Raw genomic sequence first — 18,311 nt, 5'->3', positions numbered from 1 at the left:
TATCAAGTTATAGCAATAGCGGTGCAGCTAACTGGTCTTCTTCTTACCCATAAGTCTCTGCTGTTCTGGCTGGGATGCGCCGCTCCACTGGCTTGACGTGAGTTCTCTTTTCATCGCCTTACCCCTTTAGCTTTGATCAATAGCTATAGAGTACTGCCCAACAGGCTTTCTAACACTCATCATGTAACAGCTTCCGTAGCGACAAAATCTCGGGCGACAACAAAGACCTCAATGGATGGGTCGACCGTTACTTGGGTGTTGGTGAATGGGTCATGGACCAATCAGTGGCGATTGCTGGCGCAAGTAGCTGGTTTGAGCGACGCCGGTGAGCCGGCGGCTAGATAGGCTGGGCTGGGGCTTGCTAGAGGAAGCTAGGCTGTAGTAGTGACTGTATAGGCTGTGAGTTGTATATGGTTTCCATGTCATGTTTGTACACTATTTACAAGCAACACATTCAGTCAGTCACTCGACTAGCCACTCAGCAACCCTCCTACCCTTCTTGCCTATCTTCATACGTGTTCCTGACTACCGCATTGCATCATTTGCCCTGATTGGATTCTGTTCTTTTCTTGGTTATTGTTTGTTTTCTTCTGCTTGTCTTTGCCCGCTTGCTCGTTGTCCTCTTGCCCCCCCCTTTTTTTTTGTTCATATCCTCGAGTTTCGATATGAACTCACCTCATGTTTTTATGACTTTTATTTATGCTTGTTTCAATGAACATTGTCCTTCGTTTTGCACGCCTGAGCGACTCTCAATTTTTCCATAGCGATCATTCAAAACAATATAAATAAAGATATGATTAAATGTAGTATTGTAAACTCAGAATACTACTATATAGTGAGTGTCATTATTATAAGTCCTTCCCTTATTCATCGTATTATTCAAGACGCATTGATAAACACCACACTGTCATTTCAGGTCAAAAAGTCCGCTGGTACTTCGTTGTCACTGTAATAAACATCGCCATCATGACGATAAGGCTTGAAAGCTGGTGATGGCATACTCTCTGAAGACTTGGTTGATGATACAGGGCTAGATGAGGCCGCAAGTCCAGACCGAGATACTTCAAATTTGGAAGCTGATCCAGTATCACCCGTTTTGTCATGGTCGGCGTTGGCCTTGTGGCCGTCGGCTCCGACAACTTGATTTTCACGCTGCTCTTGCATATCGACCAGCACACTGCGAGTTGGTTTTGTCAACACATCATTAGACTGCTGCTGTGGCTTCTTCGCATCTTGCGGGGCGTAGCTTTCCAGGAGAACATCCTTGCGGGGCGTAGCTGACCCAAAGCGCAACATCGACTCTGCCTCTTCAAATGCTTCCAGCTCAGCACCAATAGCACATATCAGTAAATTCCACTTTTTTGTCGTTGCCAACTGGAGGTTCTGTTTGAGAACGTTCATGACTGCATCCATTTGCGCCACGAGCTGATCTATGGTATTGTCTGCTGATTGGGAATCATCACTATTGCCTTCACAGTCAAGTTTCTTCATCTGTTCACTTAGTGACGACTCGTACTGAGTGACCAACTTGATTGTGGCAGCCCAAACCTCAGCGCCTTCATCTAGCGCAACGATTTCTTTAGCTACAGCCTCTTCCCGGGCTTTTAGTATTCGTACCTCAGCTTCCCACCAGTCACGGGCTAAGTTTAGTGTACGTCTTTCAGGTACAAGGGCGAGAAATTCGTTGCCGCCAGGCGAGGTGATACGTACGCCGTCGCTGTCTACTACATGTAGATGTGCATAAGCCTCTGCCTGCAACGGCTCGACTGGTGGCTGGTGCATGAAAGTGCTGATTTCCTCGTCGACCTCCTTCAATGCACCGCGATAGCCGCTGAGCCCTGCTTCTCGTTTGCCTCGGATGTTCAGGATCTTATCATCAACCCAGCGACGCTTTTTTTGGAGGAGAACAAGGCGCTCTTCAAGTTCGCGAATCTCACGGCAGAGGCCGTCGTGTTCGGTTTCTAAGCTGTGAAGTTCTTGAGCCAACTCCTCGTCAGTGTTGTTTTCCAAGAGTCCAAGCTCAGTTGATATCTGCAATTGACGGGCAGTAAGGTGTTTAGCACGTGATAGAGCGCTATTGCGCACTTGAGCCTCGTTCTTGATATATTGGTGCTCGTGTTGTTTAAGGCTTCGTAGTTCAGCAAGAGTGTCCAACAAAGACCTGCGTGCGGCTCTCAAGCTAGGCTTTTTTGAAGTCTTGGGCTGGCGTACCGGCATGACCACACCGTTAGGCCCATGGTCATTTAGTTGATGCAATGACATTTTCATATGTGATGACTTCGTAAAGGATGCTGAGCCTTGTGAGTAGAGGTTTCCCGTAGGTGTGCTCCCTCCGCTACTTTGTGGGTGGCTCGCATTGTAAGACGCAATATGGCCATCGTTTCCAAGTCCCCGGGTCAGAGCCTGAGACTGTACGTCTAGAATCAGCTGCAGTTCTTCACTCAGTGATTTTTCACGAAGTTGAATACGGCGCCACACTGAATCGGGATTGTGTTGGGCCCGTGCGGGAGGTTTATTATGAGCTCTGGAGAGGGTAGTGATGTGGCTAGTATCAAAAAAGGCACTACCGATACTAGCTAGACTAGCAGCTATATTATGACCTGTAGATGACACTTGATGCCCATCCTGTAGCGTTGATGATGAGTAGTGGTGTGACTGTGAGGAAGAAGGTGAGTATGGTTTAGCCATGTACATAGAGCGTGCAATAGGTGGGGGTGGGCCGCTAAAGACCGGCGCATCTATGACATCCGCACCTCCACCATGACGATGAGATGGGAGGCGCGAAAAGGCAACGTTCTTGAAACCAGCCGTTGGAGTAGAGAAACCACTACCCCCATCGGATGACTGATCTTGTAGTTTATGGAACGAAGTTGAAGACTGCAGTGGAGAAAGAGGTATATCAGACATTTTGATGCTGCTTTAGGAAATTTCCTTTTGATTTATGTTCGTCTTGATGATAGATCACGGAGTCTGATACCTAGTGATAAATTACAAGGGGCTCAGTTCCTGTCGGCTGTTTTAGGGTTAATATATGTACAGCTATAGGGTTATCATGTGTTTCTCAACCTAGTGTTGAGGCGAGGTTCTATGCTGCTTGCTACCCAATGCTCTTAATAACACTTTAATCATGACCCTTTTCAGCTTCTCACCGCCTATGTGTCTCCTGCCTGATATTCTTTTATTATATTTGTATTAATATGAAGAGAACAGCAATAGGCAAGTGCTCAGTAAACACTATATCACTGCGCCCCACATGATCTTTTTAATTGGCCAAATCACAACGCGCTTGTAAAAACAGCTTCTGTTGCCTTCCATGTTGCTAAGCTATAGAAAGAAGGCTGAAGTAGTCAGCCTGGTTGTTCATTTGAGACCAAATTTCTCATGCCTGCCTGGTCTTTTCACCCCCTTCCCTTCATCTTTTGTTCCCTTTTTAAAATTTCTTATTTTGTTGTCTATTTTCCCACCATCCATCAAGACGACCCCCAGCTTGTTTGGAATTCTTGCTCCCAGGAATTTCTAGGCTTTAACCTATATTCTCCGTTTATCTGTTCTTTTGATCTTTCTTTTTACATCTCTCTTTTCTCCCCACGCCGCGTTCGTGTCTGAGAACTCCCAGTTTAACGAAGAAGAAAAAACACGACCTTATCTAATTTACATCGCGACTTTGTCGAGCTAGACCTAACCGCGCACCCATTCTCCTTTTTTTTATCACCGTCTAACTTAATCATTCGCAATAATGTCTGCTGAAGAGGATCTCATCGACTACTCCGATGACGAGGTCATCACCAGCAAGGAGCCTTTGGTCTCTGCCACCGCTACTAAAAAGGAGACTGTTGGTACTGAGCCTGTTGACAAGAAGGGCTCATACGTCGGTATCCATTCTACTGGCTTCCGTGACTTCTTTCTGAAGACAGAGCTTCTGCGCGCCATCGCCGACTGCGGTTTCGAGCATCCTTCCGAGGGTCAGTTACACTTCTAATTGCCATATTCCAAGCACCCACCATCTCCAACCCATACGTCCCCAACATACGAAGAAGAAGAAGAAGAAGAATATCAAAGAAGAGAGAACAAAAACACCAGCCATTGGTTCTTGAACTACGGCATCAACCCCTTCGTCGTCGCTGGCGTCTGGGAATCCGAAAATACCCAATTGCTACCCTTAATTGGAGTTTCAATTGGTACGCCTGTACGCACGTCGAGTCTAGCTTCTAGTCTTGGTAGCATCGGCAATGAAGATTGGAATATATCTTCAACACTCGCTACGACTTCTCCATCAACACAGGATGCGTAATTACATGGAGAACATCGTAATTGAGGCTCAGCATGCTGGTAGCTTGCCTAGCTAGCTGCAATATCACATGCTGTTTCTTTGTGAGGTGTCTAAAACAACGAGCTGTATGATGTCCTTGCGTTTAGAAATAAACGTATTTGGCTCTTCTTTTCGTTTTATTTATTCATTGACTTTGTGTTTCTGAAAAGAACGGCGTCAATGAGTATCGCAATTCCATCAATGGTCTGGCCTGAAGGTGATACTTCGTAGCCTTGCCTCATGGTATATTGTTTTTTGTATCTTGGAACGACCTAAGAACTGATGGCCAATTGAAAGGTTGGCCAAAGGTTTGGTTGGTTGCTTTCGCTAACATATGCATATATTCACCTATACCATTTACACCTGTGTTCAAAGGATCTCCATCCAGAGAAGTCGTTGGACAAGGTGATTCTAAACCAACCTTCGTGGTTGAGTTCAAGCTGGTTCTTCAAGTAGCCCAAAGGCTCTTCTTCGACAACGCCAAACCACCCATGTTCTGCAGTTTTCTCCCAACTCATACGTGGCTCATGATGCACACCATTATCCGATAGTCACTGGCACCTTTTTTATTCTTCTTCTTCTTCGAGCCACCAGTTCTTGCTTTGATCCCTCGTTTCATATTTCATCAATCAGCCCTTGTGGAAACTTCAATCTAACATCATTCTTCCACATGTACAGTCCAGCAGACCTGCATCCCACAGGCCCTTCTGGGTGGTGATATCATTTGCCAGGCCAAGTCTGGTCTTGGTAAGACTGCTGTCTTCACCCTTGCTACCCTGCAGCGCCTCGAGCCTGTTGATGGCGAGGTCTCTGTCCTCATCATGTGCCATACCCGCGAGCTGGCCTTCCAGATCCGCAACGAGTACAACCGCTTTTCCAAGTACCTGCCTGACGTTCGTACTGGCGTCTTCTACGGCGGTGTTTCTATTAACAAGGACATTGAGCTTATTAAGAACAAGGATACCTGCCCTCATATTATCGTCGGTACTCCTGGTCGTCTAAACGCTCTTGTTCGCGACAAGGTTCTGCGCCTGGGAAGTGTTCGCATGTTTGTCCTCGACGAGTGTGACAAGATGCTTGATCAGATCGGTAAGTTTCTTGCTCTCTTCTCTTCTATTTATGTCATATTAATTCCTCTTAACTAACATTTTGACAGATATGCGCCGTGATGTCCAAGAAATTTTCCGTGCTACTCCTCAGCAGAAGCAGGTCATGATGTTCTCCGCTACTCTGTCGGATGATGTCAAGCCTATCTGCCGCAAGTTCATGCAGAACCCTACTGAGCACTACGTCGACGAAGACACCAAACTCACCCTGCACGGTCTGCAGCAGTACTATCTAGCGCTGGAGGAGCGCGAAAAGAACCGCAAGCTCAATCAGCTTCTAGACGATCTCCAATTCAACCAGGTTATTATTTTTGTCAAGAGCACTGCCCGCTGTACACAGCTGGACAAGCTTCTACGCGAGTGCAACTTCCCCTCCATTGCTGTGCACTCTGGTATCAGCCAAGAAGAACGGTAAGTTATGGAATATGGCCCGGCAACCTTTTAATTTTGTTCAATTCTAACCCAATATCTAGTATCCGCCGCTACAAGGAATTCAAGGACTTCAAGAAGCGCATCTGCGTTGCCACCGATGTCTTTGGCCGTGGTATTGATATCGAGCGCATCAACCTTGCTATCAACTACGATCTTCCTGCCGATGCTGATTCTTATCTTCATCGTGTTGGTCGTGCTGGCCGTTTTGGTACCAAGGGCTTGGCCATCTCCTTTGTTAGCTCTGAGGAAGACCGTGAGGTTCTCAAGGCCATTGAAAAGCGCTTTGAGGTTGCCCTGCCTGAGTACCCTGCTAATGGTATCGATGCCAGTACCTACATGGCGTCGTAAAGGTTGGCTACATGGCTGCATGGCTTCGTGTAATAGTGCCTATCTAGCCTTTGTTTCTTCAGTTCAACGCCTACGGCGTGTTACTTGACATGTCCCATTCTCTCTCTTTCAAGATACACCAAATTGATAGCAATTACACGGGGGCTTATTTCCCTTCTAGATAAGGAACATTGAATACTAGTGCTCTCTGTTTTATATTTTGCTTGGCCTCTTTTTGCATCATTGTTTCTTGTTCAAGGCGAGGCCTGCGCCCGACATACACTGGTACTTGCTTGGCCTTCCATAGCATGATAGATCAGAAGGTTCCAAAGATCCGGGTGGCCGCCTGATGTTACACGTAATATTGCCACGGTTACTTGTCAGCTGTATTGGAGACTTTTTGACCATGTGTGCAGGGTTGTGATGTGTTGCGATGTGTTTAGATGTTGTCACCGCCACCAGTGCTTCTGCCTAGTACTAGGCTGGATCATGATTGCACTTGGTTTCTACAGTAGGCTTTCAGCTTTCAAATAACACTTTAGGAAGAGGCCACCCCTCCTCCCCCTTCCTAAAAAGCCAACTGTCCCCATGCTAAGAGCAGGCAGCATATACATATCTTTTCTCCTTGGGCGAAAAGAATGAAGGGAAAAAAAAAAAGAAAAAGGGAGTCATAGCATGAGCAAAGATGATTGGATGGCGCGAGGCCAGGAATATGAAGCTAAAAAAAAAAAAAGAAAAAACCTCCCAAAAGAAAAGAAATAACACCACGGACCATGAGACTAGGTTTGGCTCACGCGCTCTTCGGGTGAAAAGCGAATTATGAGGTAGAAGAACGAGACGCAAATATGAACGCAGAAGAGCGTTTGGTGCATAGCGACTTATTCGGCCAAATCTGGGCCAAAGCGCATTGGCTGTTGTTCACTGCTTCTTACAAATATCATTAGCTTGTTACCTGATGGGCAAAATGTCAGGGTTGTCAGGATCTAGAATTCTATGGATCCCATCATGTGATGTGATGCCCAACTAGATGGCTCCATTACTCAGATCGGGCTCCGTCATAAGGTGTTAGAATGAGCAAGCGAGTGGAATCATCTCAGGCTTTCTTTGCCCCAAGTTGGATAGCGTCTGATGTCTGTATACTGTTTGCAATTGTATAGGGCATCCATCTACCCACCTTGCAAGCACCCATCCGCGTTCTGTTTAACTTATTGGCGGTGAAGGAGAAGTTACTTTATCACAACACTAATACGTTGTACAGATAACACGACATCCAAGCATGCAGCACTTGGGTGACATGAAGGCCTGGAAAATTCTTTGGAGTTTTAATTAGGCTCCTGACGGGGCTGGTTCGGGTCCGATGTTGAGTGAGAAAAACAACAAGCCCATGCGCATTGTGCTGCTTCTCGAGGTCATAAAGACACGTGCTTTGTACATTTTATTGCTGTTTCAGCATTTGTCAAGTATTGTGTGCAAAATGTGATATTCTTGATGGTCTATAGGCAATAGCAAGCAGCATGCTGTTACCTGCTGGTCCATCTTAAGCCACCTTGTTTTTTTACATTTGGCTGTCATGACAGCCAATAAGCTGCAGTCGGTTTTAATGAGCCATTTAATATTGCCACCTTGGGATGACTTGGCGGGTAAACATGCCCAAAACTTAGGGTTATCATAATGTAATTGGAGCTGCATGCATGTGATATGCGGTACTAACCCTGGTGAGGAAAATTGGGGAAAATTTGAGAAACAACGTTCCCATGTTACCGCCTATCTTGGAATCGCCAAGATATTTAGTGCCCGGATAAAGCGCTTCCATGACTTCTTTAAAACCACTCTCAAGTGACTCTGAGGTCAGGAGGGAGTGGGGAAGTTGAGAAGAAGAAAGCATGGCTAATTCTCGCTAGTGCAGTGAGTCATGCCATTATTGTAGGTAGGCTCAGCTCTCTTTGGCTTGCATTTAGGTTTTGAGGCCGGGCCTGTAGGAGTGATACAGTTATGCCATCGGGCTTGCGTACATTTGGGTATTCTGCCAAAGCTATTCTCGAAGGAGAAATTGTATCCTTTGATCTTGTTCGAGTGTGAGTGTTGGGAAAACTGAGGCTTGCAGTTTGTAAGCTCTTGGTCGGTTAAATCGAAGAAGGGGAGGAAGAGGAGGAGGTCAAGCTTCTTGTGGATTCCTTTTTTTTTTTTTTTTTTTTTTTTTTTCGTTTGCTGCATACGGATCAGCAACGACTCATAATTTGGTACGCGTGCTCATAGACGACGGTTGCAATATGTCAGCAGCAGCAGTAGCAGAGAGGAGGGTCTGGCTATCTTAGTCTGATCTGGCTAAGCCTGCCTGTAGCGTTGCTTTTGGTTCCCTGCAAAAGTCAGCACAACCACAGCCTTTCGGTGCGAGTTTGCATAAGCCAACAGTGATGGAACCTTGAAGACTGGCTTTCCCCCAATTTCGGCAGACGTCGGTCGACCTTGGGCTATTGTACTGTACCGTCTTTCTCTGTTGGATTATTCCTCCGGGTAAATCCAGCAATGTTTTTCCGGAAATACCGGCGTTTGCAAGCTAGATGAGGTGAGTCGTGGTTGGACCTCGCGACTTTTCAAGCAATACAGGATACAGGATTGAACGGGTAGAGGAGTTGCCCTGTGTGAAACATGGTCTGGTACATTAACGGCTTGTATAACTTGCGTGTTGTGATTGAAGCTTGATGCAGCGATTTTTCCACTTCCCCTTTCTTTTAGTCACGGGTATAATAGCACTTGGAATAAGGATAAGATGCGAATTTACCAGCCCTCCAGTAGAAAGAATCGAAGGATTTTGAATGAAGCGTGGCCTTGATGGCCCATTTATTTTCTCCATTTTTTTACCGCACAAGCTGCAGGAGATAAGATAAAGGATTTGGATCCTAGTATTAGGGCGCCACTAGAGGCCGTTGTATGGATCGCCTGGCCAATGAAAAGCCATTGCCTCTCCTACCACTCAGCTCAGAAAAACTGGGTCTGGGAATAGCAGATGATAGCAGTGGTGCCTTGAACTTGTTTCTTGACAAGACCTTAGGACGTGGCGTGGTACGCTGATCATGGGTATGCTCGCAGATGCTGTTGACGAGGGGAAGAAAACCCTAGACATTCTGAGACAAAGTGTATACATACCTGAGGAGATATTGCCATGGGAATTCCCAAACTCATTTGTCCATCACTGTTATGACGTTGGTTTGAGTCGGCAGGCAAAGCTAGGGAAGACGCCCCGGATATCAAAGCAAATTTTACTGTGACGGTTTGAGCATGGCACGCTTTTGTAGCCGGATGAACGAACATCCGCTCCTTCCAGTCCCTTTGTACCCGATTTCGTTTCCATTTTGCGTGCTAGGACTGGTGTAATGTGCACATCCCAAGGCTGGTTGGATATTCACTTACATCCTTTTTGTGCCCACATAAGAGATGCAATTTAACTATTGCGTCTTGGAACTGATAAAACGACCGAAAAACGCCCATCACAAGCAGAATTGTTGGTATTTTGTGCCACGAGCTTGGTGGGAGGGGGAATTCGCGTCATAGCCGCATATCTACAACCTCGGTCAATTATTCTCTGTTCTGTTCTCCTCAGTTCCCCCTTTTTTTTTTTTTTCCAGATTCTGAGGGAGGTAGGCAGATGGCTCTCGCAAAAAACACGAGCTGCGTGATTAGCTGTTGTAGGGGTCTGCTCTGTTAAGCTTTTGCTTTCTTGGTATTTCGTCTTCCTCATGGTGCTTTGCTGTCTCTTTTATAATCAGTGGGAGGAACTTTTTCGTTCGTTTTCTTTTTCTCGGCCGCCAAAACCCTGGATGAAAACTTGCAGCAAGTGGCCGCTCGAGACAGTGTCTATTTCTTGGCTCGACTTCGTATATCTCCCTGACTTGCAAGCCTTGCAAGACCTGGTGGATTTTGTGACGCCATCCGTATCCACCAAAGGGCATCAATCCGCTTCACACGCGTCGCCGTTTGATACTCTGTTTCACGGCCTCACTGAGGCCACCGAAGATCAAGGTCCAGCTTGTAACTTGCCACTAAGCCATGCGATGACTTGTCTTCCTCTGTCTTATTACGCATGCCATACTCATACTCATACCCAAGGTCTTTTTTTTTTTCTACTATTTTCCCTAGTCATAGGTCATAGATAGATCTTGTATCATCCATCGTAAGAGTCATTCCTTGCAATCTAAGCCCGAATCCGTCGTCATATCCTTTTTCCCTCCCATGCTCTGTCCACGCATTGTTCGGAGACAAGCCCCCAAAACAGCAAAAGGACGGGCTAGTCAATTGCAAGTGTTCTTTGACACCAGTAAAAGAGGGGGGGGGGGGCTGCTCTCGTCAGAATCCCGAATTAGCCTGGCCTGGCCTGGCCTAGCCTGGCTTAGTCTGACTTGGACTGGCCTGACTTGGGCCCATTCGCTTTGGAGGTGTCTCGTCATACTGGGAACTGCAAACTTCTTTGCGCGTCATGTGAACCCGGAGATGACTAGATTTCCACAAGTTTGGATGGCTCTAAGCGTGGTTTGGACTACCTCTCCGATATCGTGCCATGCAGCCTGTCTAGCCCCATCGCTTCATTTCATCCACTGTGTGGCATTTTGCATCAGACCACGCTGGCTTGTAATATGCTGGTGCAGTGAGCGCAATTATGTGTCCGCCGTGGTCTCCATGCTGGAAACAAACGCAAACCACGCCTTCTTTCGCTGAGTGAATGAATGATCTGCAGGTTGTCATATCCAGCTGAAAGACGCAATCAACAAAACCTCTAGTCGGGCACGGGCTTTGGCGACAGAGGCCCATCCATCCATGACAACAGGCACACACAGCATAGCACAGCACAGCACAGCAATAGCACAGCAATAGCACAGCATGGCGTAGCCAAGCCGGTGGGACTTTGCGCTAGAACTGAGTTGCCACTAACAATGACCCTCTTGATGCCTGTGCTAATGCTTACGTTGGTGTCTGCGTCTGTCTCAAGGGCTGAGCGAGGAAAAAAAAGGTTGTGGTCACCCATTATTGCCTGTAAATAGGGAGCTTGTATAGCGGGCTGTGCCCTGGAAGCCTTCCTGTTCTAGTGCGCAGTCTGCGCCAAAACCCCGGTAGCTTGACAAGTGGCAATGGCTGAGGCAAAGCAGCAGACGAGTGCAAAAATGGAGATGCTCCTTTGCACTGCCAGCCAGCCAGCCAGCACCTTCTGGCGGATGCCGCTGTGTCTGTTTTTAGAGTGTTTTGGCGGGCTTCCCTTCTTTTCTTGGTGACGGTGATGTCCATTCGCTAATAACGCCCCCAACGCCTCGCAAATGTAGATGTGACATAATGCTGGGAAAGCGAGAAGAAGTCTGGAGCTTAATCATCAGCATAGTCGCCCGCTCGCTTTGATACGATAAATGGATTGGTCCTCCCGAACAGGGGGCGTGCTCCCTCTAACAACAGTCATTTTACTACTCGCAGTATGTTACAGGCAAAGCCAAGGGACACTTTACTGGCCGACGGCCTGCTCATTAAACCAAAGCAAAGCCCCTGTATTCTGGGCCTCTGGGCGGGAAGGGGGTGGATTCCTCTTTTTCTTTTTTGCTTTATTTTTTAATTTTTTAATTTTTTTTTTTTTAAATCTGTTTGGCTGCTTGGCTGCTTGGCTTTGCGAATGGGATATGCAACGCCTGGATGCGCATGTGCAGACACGGATGCATATCAACATCAGGGTTTGTTGGTTGGCAAAAGCCGAAGAGGCACAATAGAAGACCTCAGCCTTTTGTGCTGCGATGTACTACTATTCATAGTGGGACGGAAGAGTCTAGCCTGCAAGGTTAACTCCGTTTGGGTGCCTAACAAAGCCGACATCAAGCATGCCAAGCAAGAGCAGATCCAGAGGCAGAGTCACTGGAAACGAAGGCCTTCCCCCTAGTGGTCTTTCTTTTTTCTTTTGTAATAACGCTATGAGTAAAAAAAGCAACAGACAGCAAGCAAGTCATTGCGCGCTCACGCCTAGGCGGCTGGCATTTACAGCCCCCCCCCTACGCTAGCACACCTGGGTGGGGGGGGGGGGGGGCCTGTACGTGAATAGCCCACTAGCCCACTGAAATATAGTTGGGTCCGCTGATGTTCCAGCGAGCCACTCCTCCTTTCAGCCAGCTGAGCACTGTATTTTAGGCTGCTGACTTGGCCACTTTTCATCAAAGCACCGTACGTCTGACCCTGTGGCTTCAGTCAGTCAAAACGCATTGGCATCTCCATTTTTACCCTCGTCTCTCCTCCACACCCCCCCCCCTTCTCGTCTTTTTCTCTCTGTTTTTCCTTATTCCACACTTCAGGGCGTCAGTATCGCAGACCTCGTGGGGGAAGGCTAATATATTTGGAAACGCGTTTGTCAAATACGACAGCAGAAGCAATATCAAAAGAAACCAACAGCAAACTCACTGCCCACAACGGCTTTCCTGTCGTCTATCAAGCTCAAGCTCGTCACTGACAGGCTCTTTTCCTGCTGCCTCTTTGGATTGTGCTTGCTCGCCATCGTCAACAGTCACACCTTCCGCCCTTCTCCCTCTCCTCTCCTCTCCTCCCATCTCCTCTCTGCTAGGCGGGCAGGCTCGTTCTCTTGCTTGCTCCCTTGTTTGGGCCATCGCCTACGCTTGGACTCTGGTCTTGGGATCTGCTGCGCTGTCTATTTTCCGTCTTCATTTTCCTTAATTGGGTAGCCGGCTTGCTGGAGACGACGTTTCTGCTGGGCCGGATATCTATCTTCCTTTGTGCCTTGTGCCTTGTGCTTTTTATATTTTATTTTCATCGCCACTTATACTATATCTCTTCCTCCTCCTACCTTGTACTCCCTCCTGCCTGCTCTCTTTGCTCAGTCTCCCACTGTCACTCTGCCTATTGGTAGTTGTCCTTTATTATTTTTTATTCCTTCTCTATTTTCCAGCTGTTCATATTCTAGAAACCTCAGCTTAGCGCGTCTTTGTGTCTCTGCATCGCCTTGTTTTTATTTCTCTCTTTTCCCTCTCTTGGCCTGGATTTGCGCTTCCCGAACTTCCCATTCTCCGACGTTTCATGAGGCCTCTGTCTATCCCTTTGCCTTCTGCTTTGCCTTCTGCTTTGTAAAAAAAACTCTTTTTATTTCCCTTTCTCGCCGTCCTGTTCTTTTCCATCCTGTTCTCGCTCACTTTTGCCTCCGTCAGGTTACCCAGCTGGCCACAGCCTAGTCATAGTCAAACAGCCACTCTTTGTCATCAGATGACTGCTTAGCTTGGTTGCCTGCGAATACTCTCGACCGACTCACCACTCCCTCTCTTCCTAGACCAGGCTTGGTCGCCTCAAGATACAAGATATATTCCAGTGGCAGCCTTGTCGGCTTCTGTGTCCTTCCATCGCCTCAAACACCTTTTATACATCTCTTCGCCTTGTCCTCCCGCTTGGCGTCCCCTTTCCCTCTCCCTCTCTCTCCCTCTTCTCCCTCTCCTTCCCGCCTCTTTCTCTGCCAGCAATGCACATTGTGACAAAGCTGTCTTTTCCTCCAGTCGTCTCCGTCTTGTCGAAAACTAAGTCTATCCGGATTTCTGCAATCCGCCAATAAGTCTCGAGCCATCCTAGTCTTCATCCACTCTACTCTACACTCGCAGCATTACCGACTTTGCTCTTTAACAACAACACCGACGACTGGAGGAAAGCCGAGTTACACCACCGACCTGCCTCACCCAACGTTCACCCATCGACAACCAAGATGAACCACAGTTCTATCCAAAATCTATCCTCGCCTTCCGAGTTTGTCTACGGCGGTAGCCCTCATCGCATGGCAGCCTCTTTCACCTCCGAAATATTCGATGTCTGCTCAATATCCTCCTCGCAAACTTCTTTGTCTCCCGGTTGCGACTTCGAGGAATGCGCATCGTCAAATCGATGTGGTGGTAGCGTAAACACTTGCACTGCCAGCTCGGCCGCCGCTCTTTCTACTGCTCTCCCTCCGATCCTCTCTCTTGATGCCTCGCTTCCCCGTGAGCCCACTGTGGTGGCCCCTATGGCTCCCGTAGCCCCTCTGATGCCTGTAGCCCCCGCTGTCTCTATTGCTCCCGCAGCCCCCGTTGCCTCCGCTCCGTACTATGGCCGTCGCACTGCCAACCTTGGAAACACTCGCACGATCCCGAATCTCGTCCGCCAACCCGAGCGCAAGGTTAACTTTGTCGATACCCTTGTCGGTAAGTCCACAAATACTCGCACCCTGTCCTATGGTGCCGGCTATCGCCATTGTCAGCTGCACTTGCTCACCTGTTCATTTCCTCAACTATACAGAATCTGCGACACTTATCGTTGAAGCCATATGGCCGCTCTCGGATGCCATGCAGTGTCAGGTCTCTCAAAGTGCAAAGTCCCCGCTAAAACTGCGCACTTTCATCGAAGAAACCCTGCGTCGTTCACGCACATCCTACTCCACGCTTCAAGTCGCCATGTACTATCTGATTCTCATCAAGCCTCACATCCTCTCACAGAGTAACTCTGCCTCGCAGGAGCACCGCGATTCCTCTCCATCCAGGGCGCTTCAATGTGGTCGACGCATGTTCCTCATCTCTTTGATCTTGGCGTCCAAGTATCTTCAGGACCGCAACTACTCAGCCAAGGCCTGGAGCAAGATTTCTGGTCTTCCCATTTCGGAAATCAACCAGAATGAGCTTGCTTTCTTGCAGGCTATTAACTGGAAACTCTACATCCATGAGTCGCTGTTCTCGCGCTGGACGACCTTCAACCTCAACTTCCCACCCCCCCCTCCAGGACCTGGCCGGGAGAAGGACGCTGCAGCCTTGCGTTGGCGAGACATGATTCTTGACCTAGATGTTGAAATAACCAACGTTGATCTGACTGTCAAGCCTTCGCCTCCTGCAGGTGTCTCGATGCCAAGCTTGCTCTCTATGCCTCGATCGAACACTTTGCCTACTACTGTCGAAATGCCCACAACCTGTCCCACCGCGCCCCTTCGTCGCTTTTCCTACGGCCACATGTCCCTGCCTCCCATGCGGATGGCTGCTCCTGCTGCGAGCCCCACCCCTTCGGCATTCTCTGTCGCGTCGTCTGCTCCCTGCCAGCGATCTATGGCCATGGCCATGGAGTGTGCCAATGCTTCATTCGCTGTCCGGAATATCGATAGGTATCATATGAACTCGTCTCCGGCTTCCCAACTCTCTGCGTCCATGGGTCCCATGCGCTGCTCCCCTTTGGCTGCCCAGTCCTCCATTAGCTCATCGCCTGAATCCATGATTTCCGACGATTCTCGTTCTACAGTGTCCTCTGTGAGCTACACTCCCATCCATGAAGCTGGCACGTATCCTGCGTCGCTGCCGTGTTCGTTGGGCCCCTCTCGTGGCCCACTCCGACCCGTGCGCATGCAAACTACTAGCTTCAGTCGGAGTAACAGCTCTAGTCTGCCCAAGATATACGAGAACAAGGCGCCAGGAGTATTCCCACTTAGCGACTTTGGTGTCCCAACCGTCCAATCACCCGTTAGCTTTGTTGAGCAGGAAGCAGCGCGTATTTTGCAAGGCTTCAAGTCGCAGACCTCTGCTCCGTCACTTAGGCCTAAACGTAGCTTCTCTGTCATGTCATACGAGAGTTGTGGTAGTGCAGGCCCTGCGAACAACAGCTCTCTCCATGGTTCTAGTCGCGATATTTGGATGACACCTGAATCTGCGCTGGAGTCGAGCAAGCGCATGCGGTACAACCAGGACATGGCACCCTATGCCCTGAACTATCTGATGTCACAGTATCCTACTGCGTCTGCGTAGATTTGTTTGCCTACAATTAACTGCGTTTCTGTTTCTGTGGTTAGAAGGAGTCTCCTTGCTAATAACCCTTCATCGGAGCTACGCTTTCCTTCTTCCCGCTCACACCCGTACTACACATTGCTTCTGTAACAATACCCTTTTTTTCATGAAATTAAACGGCGATAGTGGTTTGGGGTTTTTTTTTTATTTATTCATACAGCGATATCCCCCCCCCCATTTTTGCTTCCTCATACGTTTCCTCGCCGATGATGCTCACCATTTTCTTCCCTGCTAATGGCCGTTTCTCTTTGGAGAGCTTTTTCACATGCCACCTCCGTCTTTATCCCCCCCAATTCTTAGGATTCTGTTGTTTCCCTCCTTGCATATATCTTGTATGGCACCAGTCCAACATTCTATCAAGCTTTGCTAGATAAAAACCCTCTTATTCTTGAAACGTCTTTCTTTTTACTTGTCCGAACCTGTTGATACCATTTGTTGTGAGATCATTATTGAGGCTCATAGTATTGTGATTGGAGAGTTGTATGTTGAATGGTCATGTGAACGGGATCGGGTCTTTGATGTACGTTAGCAGCGGAGTGTTGGCGCTCGAGACAATTGAGATGCTCATGGTGGGAGTGCCGTATGGGAACGAAGGCTGAATTAGGATAGATGTAAATGTGCTGCGAGGGGTTGGGCAGAGAAGAAGGCCTCGGGTTGACTAGAGCATAAAAGAAAAGATGTTATTACCATGATATAAGCCGCTATTCATTTCAGCAAAGGAACAACTGGTTTGGTGTCCTGTGGTTTGTTTGATTGCTACTCTGTCCGGGGCGGCATGGGAAAAAAGTGAAGTTGAGTCCCGTCGAGGGATGATGGTGAATGCATGATTCAAGTAATCTATGGGATCGATCCATTGTCCGTAAGCTGTGTATCTCTGCAACTTGTTTGGTACTGTGTGTACTTGGACGTGTAAGTGTTTGTCATATGTCTATAATACGTGCTGTGCACATATGTCTTATTCCTACCCACACTTCGGCTTTCCACCCCGGAAAGAGGCCTATCTCTCTAAGGGGGGGAGGGAAGGTATATCTTCTCCTATGAGGACCAATCCTGATGGAAAAATCAAAGAAAATAAAAAACAAGGTCCTCGATCTGGATATACATAAGCAACGCAACGTCTTATGCAAGCCAGCCAATAAGATCATGACCCTCTTATATCTCCTATATACAGCGCCGCGCCATCTCTGAAGTATCTCCGTACAGTTACTGATTCAACCACTTCGGAATATATTTTTAAAACCTCTCGCTTGTCTCAGTAAGCTGAGCGGAACTTGGCTGTGCTGCAACATAGCTACAGTTCAACATTGTCCAATCGAAGGGCCATTTCGCCTCTCATGAACCCGCTACCACTTACCCACCAGCTCCCCCACTCACTTCCTCTCCCGCTGCCCGCTGCCCGCTGCCAAACGGCCATGGCCCAACTCTTTACCCCAAAACAAATGCCAGCGCCAAACCCACTCTGCGAGCTCGTAATATTTGACGACGTGTAGCCGTAAAATGCGCAGGTATAGTACTACTACGGTACCCAGCACTACGATACACTACTACATCACGAGTCACGACATAGGTGGGCTGTTGCAACAGCTACGAGCTTGCAATTCATGGTCTTCATGTGTCCCCGCTATTCTGCCCCTGCTTTCTCCTTTCTAGTTGGCCTCGCCCTCGCTTCTCCTGTGCGGCGTTCTCTCGATGCTCGAGGTTTTGTCTGCGCCTAGGAGAGACACAGCCGTAGCAATGACAGCATAGCGAGTAGAAGTCCTGGGCATAGAGAACCACAAAACGAAAAGAGAGGGAGGGAGAGCAGTGAACAAATGAGACGTTCCAACTAGCCCAAGATGGTTATCAGAGCAAGGGTAGCGTATTTTGTCTCAAGTAGCACATGCGTGAAGCAAAGGACTTTCTTCGCTTTCGTTTTATGGGCTTCTGTCTTCCTTTCTTCTCATTGTTTCTTGGTTGGCTTTGTGACACCTAACGGTGTTGTCCACTTCGTGCCTTTCCATCATAAGCAAGCCCATTTGTTGTCTTTGCCCCTTGGCCTTGTTCGTCGATCTCAGCCCTTGTCCTTGCCCTTGTTCTTCGTCTTAGTCTTGCTCTGTCTCTGCTCTTTTGTATATACCAGCCCCGGGAGCATGACGTACACCGTTGCACATTAGAAGTAAAGTTGTGCTGGCTTAGATTAGATCACTTGACCTGGCCTGACTTGGCAAGGAACATGGGGTGGGCCGCTGACTGGCGGTTTCGGTATACAAGCTAGGATCCCTATGTACTCCACTCCGCTTGTGGTTGGCTTGGCTGTGTCTTCTGGGTTATCTTTTCTTTTTCGCT

General features: G+C 48.1%; 3 protein-coding genes across 3 annotated transcripts; 2 read left to right on the top strand and 1 right to left on the bottom strand.

The window, feature by feature from the left end:
* Positions 1–912: 912 nt before the first annotated feature.
* HOO65_070167 (uncharacterized protein) lies at positions 913–2,907 on the bottom strand (the record flags this gene model as incomplete). The annotated part of the gene is made up of 1 exon (XM_071001265.1): positions 913–2,907. One exon carries the CDS (start codon positions 2,905–2,907, stop codon positions 913–915), a length of 1,995 nt encoding a protein of 664 aa, XP_070856885.1.
* An 829-nt stretch (positions 2,908–3,736) lies between these two features.
* Positions 3,737–6,195, top strand: HOO65_070166 (ATP-dependent RNA helicase SUB2; the record flags this gene model as incomplete). The annotated part of the gene is made up of 4 exons (XM_071004900.1): positions 3,737–3,962; positions 4,988–5,398; positions 5,466–5,826; positions 5,889–6,195. The coding sequence occupies 4 exons, from the start codon at positions 3,737–3,739 to the stop codon at positions 6,193–6,195; spliced, it is 1,305 nt and encodes a 434-aa protein (XP_070856884.1).
* A 7,702-nt stretch (positions 6,196–13,897) lies between these two features.
* On the top strand, positions 13,898–15,947 carry HOO65_070165 (G1/S-specific cyclin pas1; the record flags this gene model as incomplete). The annotated part of the gene is made up of 2 exons (XM_071004942.1): positions 13,898–14,369; positions 14,464–15,947. 2 exons carry the CDS (start codon positions 13,898–13,900, stop codon positions 15,945–15,947), a joined length of 1,956 nt encoding a protein of 651 aa, XP_070856883.1.
* Between the last annotated feature and the right edge of the window lie 2,364 nt (positions 15,948–18,311).

The sequence above is a fragment of the Ceratocystis lukuohia genome (assembly GCF_044167205.1).
Source record: "Ceratocystis lukuohia strain C4212 chromosome Unknown Supercontig7_pilon, whole genome shotgun sequence".
NCBI classification, from domain to species: Eukaryota; Fungi; Ascomycota; class Sordariomycetes; order Microascales; family Ceratocystidaceae; genus Ceratocystis; species Ceratocystis lukuohia.
Note: the sequence above shows the minus strand (reverse complement) of the source record. Positions and strands in the feature narration are given on the sequence as shown.